Below are 8092 nucleotides of genomic sequence, written 5' to 3'. Positions count from 1 at the left end.
AAAAAAAAAAAAGGCCACAGGCCTCAAAGCCAGGTCAGAGGGGTCTCTCTTGGTCTGGCTGAGAGTCTGAGTGAGGTCAAGCAGACGGGGCATTGGAGTCGCCAGGAGGCTGGGAGAGCTGAGGGCTGGGTTTAGATGACAGTCCAGCAAGGCCAAGCGTGGTCAGGAAGGCAGGGCCAGTGCTGCACAAGCTCGGGAAGGGAAGGAGTACATACCTTAGAGACCTAGGACCCCGGAGAGGAAAGGGAAGGTGCAGTGACCTGGGCTCTGGCCCTCGACCATTGGACTGCCCCTCTCTGGCCCTTTGATCTCCGGCACGTTACCCCCGCTAAACCTACATTTCCTTCCTCAGTTAAATAGCAATAATAATACTTAATTGCCCTGAAGATGCTAAAAGAGAAAATGAGCAGTTCTGACACACGGTAAATGCTCAATAAATGTTAGCCCTTATTTAATAACAGTAGCTGCCATTTATTGAGTACTTACTGGAGGCCAGGAATAATAATTCTACTTCTGTCTGGGTTCAAAGCCCATTTTTTGTTGTTACCCTACCTTCTGACCATTTGAAGACTGGGGTAGGTGAAGGGAAGAGTTGCGAAGGGACCCAGAGATAAAGGGAATGTTGTTAGTGAAGTCCTAAGACTATGAGACCATGAGACTTATTAGTAGTTTCTTTGAAGATTAGGCCAAATAAAAGAGAATGTTGGAAGATAGGATTAGAGATAGATTGAGACCAGATAATAAAAGATCTTGAATGCCAAACTAAGGAATGAGTCTGAAGGAATAAGGTCTTCGTTTAATATGGAAAAGAGAAGACTTCACACAATAAAATGTCTGAAAAAACTTGTCCTCATGGTTCCAGAGAGGAGGTTTTTTAAAAAATGAGTAAAAACTTCAAGGAAGCAGATTTTGACTTGATATATACATATGTACACACACACACGTATGTAACACCCATCTACCCCCCAAAATAGGTTTCTCATTGAAAGAAAAAGACTTTAAACCCACTGTGAGAAACATCCTGAGCTACATCTGTGAGGACTGCAGAAGTGGAATCTTTGCTAGCAGTTTATAAACCTATCTGTTCTATCACTATCTTGTTCTGGTTATCATTTATTTATTTCCACCTAGAAAGTTATTCTGGATGGATGACAGCTATAGGACCACAGGGGAAGAAAAAATTAAAATAGTAATAGTAGTTTGATTACATGACTGCTGGACAACCACACTGTGTATGAGACGCTTTATGTGTCGTATTGGAGAGAAGACCCTCTCATCCCCCAATCATACTATTTTGGAAACAACTCTGCCTTAAATTTGTTTCCTACAAATTTTCTGACATTGATCAATTGGACAGCCATGACTATGAAAAATTTATCCTCCCTTTGTTTTAAAGTATATTATTTTACTAATAAATCAGGCACCAACATCCCTACAAAACATTTGTAATACTGGAAGTCAGGCTTATTTTTTTTAAGTACTTCAAAACATTAAATATTCAACCTAATTGTGAGATAGTGACAACTAGAAAGGGTCTCACTTTGTATACTATGAGTTCTCTGAATTCTCAGAAAGAACTAGACTAATAAGAATTTGTATTTTTTGTAGGGTGCGCTTTGGGAAACAGGGAGTTAAAAATCTTTCGGAAGTTAACTTGGTATAAGAGTATGAAAAGCCTCTGTTGCTCTAGTTCTAAGGAAATGCTCTCCTTTTTTTCTAATAAAGCTTTCCGCAGAAGACAAACTCTGTACACAATAAACAGGGTAAGTATAGGACAGAATTACTACAATTCATTAACTCTCAAAAAAGTTATTCATTTTGACATGTAAGGGAAACTTTATTTATGAATGTTAGATGTGCTTCAGAGTGCTGTTCTGTTAAAATTCCATAAAACAAGCCTCGAAATGCAAGTCATTTGTGCCAGCTACAAGTACATAGCTGAAGCAGCATTTCCAGAGAGACTAGGGCAAAGGACAGAATTAACCACAAATTGGCAGAAAAGAAACAAAACATAATCGAGTGTTAATAATTCACCATAGTTACTGCTCTTAAAACTAAAGTAACTAAACAATACGACTGTCATCTGTTTACATTTATGCTTGTTTTCTGCACCTCTACAATGAAGTGTTCAGTGTACACAGATGTGGGCAAAAAATCAAAGGCTGCAGGGCTTTCTCTGAAATTAGAACAGTAATTTTAATGTGTACGTTTTGGTTTTATTATTATGCTTTCTCTATCTCTGCATTATAATCTCTTAAAGGAAGAACACAGGTATTGGTTTATTAAATATTTTGAAGCATTCACATTTTATATTTCCATCATGTGTTTGTTTGTAAGCTTGTTTGTTTCCTGAGTACATTGTAGTGACTGTTCATGTGAATTTGGAAAGAGCAAAATTAGAACTTTGGGGAAAGCCAAAAATAACAGGGAACACCCTTTTGTTCTGTGAAAAACACTGGACTTAGATTCGGCAAACCTAGATCTCAGGCCTAGTTTTCTCCTGGAAGCTTGGGAAATTTAACCAAGTTATTTAACCTCTTTTTTCTCTACCTCTGCAATGGGGATGTCAATACCTAACCCACCCTATCTCATAAAGTGGATATGTGAATAAACTGAGATAACATATGCGGAAGAACATTATAAACTGAACTAGTCTGCAGTTGTAATGAATTACTCTTGTCGTACCCCTTTGAAACAATCTCCCATTACTAGCACATAGTGTTTTCAGTACTTGAACATGTTTGACTTTCTGGGTGATTGAGCATGAAATCAAATCGGATTTGGCTCAGAGTCATTTCTGCAAAGGGATGTAATCATCTTAGTACAGTGTTCTGGATAGTTTCCCCTAATAAGACCCCCTCTTGAGTAACACATTCCAGTGGAGAGTCTCTGTTGCCAGTAAATTAGGCTTTGTCCATATAAACTCATATAATCTGGTTCGTATATATAGCATGCCCCAAGACATTTTCAGGCATTACAAAGTCTTGAAAATTACTAACAGTTGTTTTTCCTTTAGTATTTGGACAAAAAGTGAGAAAGATCCCTAAGCAAGTCGACATAGAATTACTAATAACTTCATGAGAAAGAAATGAAAGCATGTTTCAAAGTAGCTTTTTAAGACCCAGTGATCATTGATTTGGTTCTTGCATCTCTGACCATGAAAAGGCATTCTGAAAGAAAGGATAGTGGTTCCAGAGGAGGTCTCTGAAGATCTGCCATTGGCTGTTTATAGAGATGAAATTCAAATGTCCTCAGATGATAAAAAAAAAAGGGCCTGAACTCGTTTCCGAGAAGAAATGGTTTAAAGTGGAAACATAAATATTGAATTTATACTATAGACCTTTTCTTTAGGCATACTATAGACCTTTTCTTTATTTTTTATATAGACAGGCATACTATAGACCTTTTCTTTATTTTTTATATTTTTGAGGATAAGAAAAGTGTAATCTATTTTTACTACTACAAATAGTCATGAAAGCACCATTAGATGACATTCTAGCTGAAGAGAAAACAGAAGTTTTGCATTAGTGTGAGATGTTAATTTATTATTGCATTTAGGTCTACCGACCATTTGAGGGAGTTAGAAGTTAAACAGCTGTATCTCTAGTTGATCTCTGCATATTTTAATCCAAATATGGTAAGGGGGCAGGGCTAAATAAGGGAGTGTTCTTATAATAAACAGGGCTCAGAACTTGTAACAGAAAATTAAAATACACTCCACTCAAGTTCTTGCGTAGTTAACTTTGCACTTTGGTTAAAGTCTCATTTAGATTTAAATTTCTAAACTTTGCTTACAAAATTAAGTTTTCTTTGATCTCCTCTCTTCTGAATTGCAGAAATCAGATAAAACTACTTGATAAAATGATTTCCTGTCACGCTGCTGAAGATCCTATTAAAAAGGTTGCTATCTTTGGAGGAACTCATGGGAATGAACTAACAGGAGTATTCCTAGTTAAGCACTGGCTGGAGAACGGCACTGAGATTCAGAGAACAGGGCTGGAAGTAAAACCATTTATTACCAACCCAAGAGCAGTGAAGGAGTGCACCAGATATATTGACTGTGACCTGAATCGAGTTTTTGGACCTGAAAATCTTGGGTAAGACTATATGTTGTGTTGTGTGTGTATGCATGCACACATGTGTGTATGTGGATATGTCTGAAAAGTAGTGTGTGTGAGAGCATATGTATATACGTTTGATATTCATGTTTGTACATATAGTTGCTATTGTGAATAAGATCACTTTCACTTTTGTTATACGCCATTATGAATTACTCAGTTCCCTAAACTGGGCATTCATGTGCTCTTTTATAAACTTTTATAACCATCAGACTGTTCTTAACTGATTTTGTTTTTAAATGTATTCTATACAGACTGAGACAACAAATAACAAAGGATTTTATTTTTAAGTCATATCTTTAAAGAAACAGATTTAATAGTCTTTTGCATTAAATGAATGTTTGGCCACTATGCTTGGGTACATATTTGTTAGCTTTCTAGGTGATTTACTGCTCTGTGTTTTGCAACTATGTTTATGGTAGTGCAGAAAGTTCTAGTTAAGAAAAGTGCAATGTTTCAGTTAATATTTGTTTAATGAAAGAGTGAATAAATGTCTATCACCAGAAAACATTAGACCGCTCTGTGATCTGAGGAGTAGATATACTACCTTCAGTAATGGATCACTAAGACCTGAATTTTCTGAATTTAAATTACTGCTGATGATACATTGCATACAGTGTATGCAATCATAACACTCTAGGTATGTCATTATTATTTTTGCCTTTTTTTTTTACATCATTATAGCTACCACTGTAGACATATAGGCTTCTAAGCTTTTTACCACTTCTTTCTTTCATTTACCTAAAAATATTATTAAATACCTACTCTTCATGGGGCACTGTGCCAGGTACTGTGGGAGTACAAAGCTATGGACAAAGTGGTTTCTACTTTCAATGGGTTGGCAGACTACAAGCTAAGATATAAGTCATGCACAGGAACAACTAATGGAGCACCACTTTATGTACTCATTTTCTATTAAATCCTAATTTGAGTTTAAAGAGTTACTTAATGTCATCACAGATCAAAAGATGGTTACTACATTTATATAAATTTGCCTCACTTTATGGAATAAATTTTTCTGGGGCAATTATACATTAGCCATAGCTTGCGTATCAGGCCATGTTCTCACTAACATAAATTTTAATTTCAAAAATGCTTTATCTTCATGACTGAGGTTATGTCAACACAATTAAGGTTTATCTATTCACCTGAAACAGCTATTAACTAACTCATATTACAAGTAAGAATTTCTTGAGGAAGAACTTTTAGTTGGCATGTTAACTTCCCAAATAACTCTGAGATGAACTAGAGTGAGTTTTCTTATTATGACCACTCAATAACATGCATTTCAATGAGAGTAGTCTCTAATTAAGTTCACTTTCTACTTCTTGCATTTAACACTTATCAGAGGCTAGACAGTTCTCTCTCAGGGTGGTTATGGAAACTTATGAAATAGATAAGTTAATTACCTTCTTTCACCTTCCCTCTCCCAAATTTTGCTGCTTTTCCTCTATTCGTCATCTCAGTGATGTCACGATTACCCACCAAATCACCTATGGAAATCATCTTAGAACCTTCCCCATTCTTCATCCCCTACGTCTAGTGGGTTACGAAGTCTCCCAATTATTCAAATATTGAATAGTTGTAGGTATTTTGCAAATCCAGTCTTCCTCACCATTTTTACTGCCTTAGTTTACTTGCTCTATAGGCAGTTAGAGTAGCGTCCTAAAGAATCTTCCTGCATCCAGCCTTACTCCAATCCTCCCTACCATGTATTGTCTGTGTGGCGCTAGCCATAGGGATCATTCTAACATGCAAATCTTGTCATGTCTTTCCCCTGCTAAAAATTCTTCAAAAATCTCCTATCCAGAATAGATTTAAGTAATTTAGTATATAGATGTCATTCCCTTTAGGATATTGTTCCTGCCTATTCTTTCAGCTTTATCCTTTGGGACTCTTCCCGTGGGACCTGGATTCCAGGCACAAGAATTCAAAGTGTCTATTATCTTTCAAGACTTCAAACCTTGACCATGAGCAACTGGGTGGCTGTGGTGTGATTTACTCACATGGGGGAGAATGAGAAGCAAATCAGTTGGGGGAGGGGGAGAATTCATGAAGTTGTTGCATGAATTAACTTTTAAAGTGCATATGTATCCTTTAGGAACTATGTCTGGTTGCATGTAATAGAAATCTGAAAACAGTGGCTTAAACAAATAAGGGTTTCTTTTTCACAAGTAATAAGTCCAGAGGTAGGCAGTCCAGGGCTCGTACAGTGGCTCAATGATATCATCAGTGCCGCAGACTCCTCCTCTCTTCCCTCTGCACTGGCCTTGATGTGCAGCTTTTGTCCCATAGCTGAAAAATGGCTGCTCCACTTTTTTGACTGATTTCCAGGCAAGAATTACCCAGGTGCAAACTGTAGGTCCTTTGAAGATACTAACAAAAACAGTCAGAGAATGGAAATAAATGGAATTAGAGAGAAATGTGGTTGAATGCTTTAATGAGGAAAAATAAATTTAAATTATCATGTACATTAAGAAAAAAATGTATCCTAACCACTGGGGGTGGGGCAGGTAGAGACTCATTTGAGAATTCAATAAAAACTATCAACCGTCATCCCAGAAAATGCATGTACGCATATACCTGCAAATGTTTGTATTTTTGCAGGGTCTACAGACTCTTCTCTGTAAAGCTTGACCCTGAACCACTAGTGGTTCCTGGACATCACTTAAGAATCCCTAATTAGATGATGTGAGCACCTAAGTTTGACTATTTTTGTGCACTAGAACTAGCTGTAGTGCAAAAAAAAAAAAAAAAAGAAAAGTCGGTGCATTTGATGGTCTAGTTCCATTATAGCCTAGTGCACTTAACTACTAAGAGACTGTTGATTGAATCAATGGAAGAATTTTGTTCAGGGTTGAAGTCAAATGATAAACTGAAATGTCCTTCTTGTGACCAGCCACATAAATGAACTATTATTTGCAAGCATGTCAATGCAACATTACATGGAATCAAATGGAAGGAAAAACTGTAAATTTTCGATTATAAAGTTTTCAAATAAATTTCCAATTCCTTCACAGATTTTTCATATTACAGGTTTGGCAACTGGTTTCTTATATACTGGGTTCTTATTGTATATTTATGTTACCTTAGCCACAGATGTTCTTAATCTTTTTCTCTCTGCTAATAACAGCAAAAAAATGTCAGAGGATTTGCCATATGAAGTGAGAAGGGCTCAAGAAATAAATCGTTTATTTGGTCCAAAAGATAGTGAAGATTCCTATGACATTATTTTTGACCTTCACAACACTACGTCTAATATGGGGTGCACTCTTATTCTCGAAGATTCCAAGAATGACTTTTTAATTCAGATGTTTCATTATATTAAGGTAATGTCAATGTTATTAATTTACAAGTTAGCATAGGACCCATAATTTTAAGTCACTTGTAGATGTGAAACAAGCAGAAAAGGGTCAGGAGGGAGGGTCCAAGGGAAATGGGGGGCTGGGAGGAGCACCAGAATAGAGGTAGTAGTGACAGGCGGGAGAAAAGGAGAAGAAATGAGTAAAACAATAAATGCAATGAATAAAATAATAAAACATATGGACCATCGCGTCTATAAAATTTTAAATCTTTTATCAAGACAGCCACCAAATCATAGGCTATGTGGTAAAATTAATACCAAAATTTTAAATGGTATGGTAGAGGTGGCTCAAGGAAGGAAGCTCAAAAAATAGTCATTTAATGTTGACTAAAGACCAATGGTAAAAAGATTGGCTCTCTTGAGTCCTGCCCTTGTCTCCATTTGATTCAGATACCCTAACATTCAGTATTTCATATAGCTAATCATTTTAAGGCTCAAAAATCTACAAGATGAAAAAAATCAGCAATCCATTGCTATACCTAAAGAAAAACTGCTAGAGAATAACAAGCAAACAAAAACACAAATAATAAACTGTATGATTATTTTTATATAAAGGATAGCCTTCCTTCCGGAGAGCTGGTATGAGCTGGTATGATTTAATGGAAAGAGT

At 36.4% G+C, this 8092-nt stretch overlaps 1 protein-coding gene across 1 annotated transcript in view; it reads left to right on the top strand.

Annotated features, from left to right (window-relative positions):
- Positions 1 to 1640: 1640 nt before the first annotated feature.
- The window catches only part of ASPA (aspartoacylase), a 21469-nt gene continuing 15017 nt past the window's right edge, over positions 1641 to 8092 (top strand). The window contains exons 1-3 of the mRNA XM_007454187.1: positions 1641 to 1763; positions 3837 to 4097; positions 7252 to 7447. Coding sequence (XP_007454249.1) covers positions 3862 to 4097; positions 7252 to 7447 — 432 coding nt within the window. The 5' untranslated portion in view covers positions 1641 to 1763; positions 3837 to 3861. The remainder of the gene's footprint in view (positions 1764 to 3836; positions 4098 to 7251; positions 7448 to 8092) is intronic.

This window comes from Lipotes vexillifer, unplaced genomic scaffold (assembly GCF_000442215.2).
Source record: "Lipotes vexillifer unplaced genomic scaffold, Lipotes_vexillifer_v1.1 scaffold680, whole genome shotgun sequence".
Taxonomy (NCBI): domain Eukaryota; kingdom Metazoa; phylum Chordata; class Mammalia; order Artiodactyla; family Lipotidae; genus Lipotes; species Lipotes vexillifer.
This window is presented reverse-complemented; position numbering and strand designations above follow the sequence as displayed.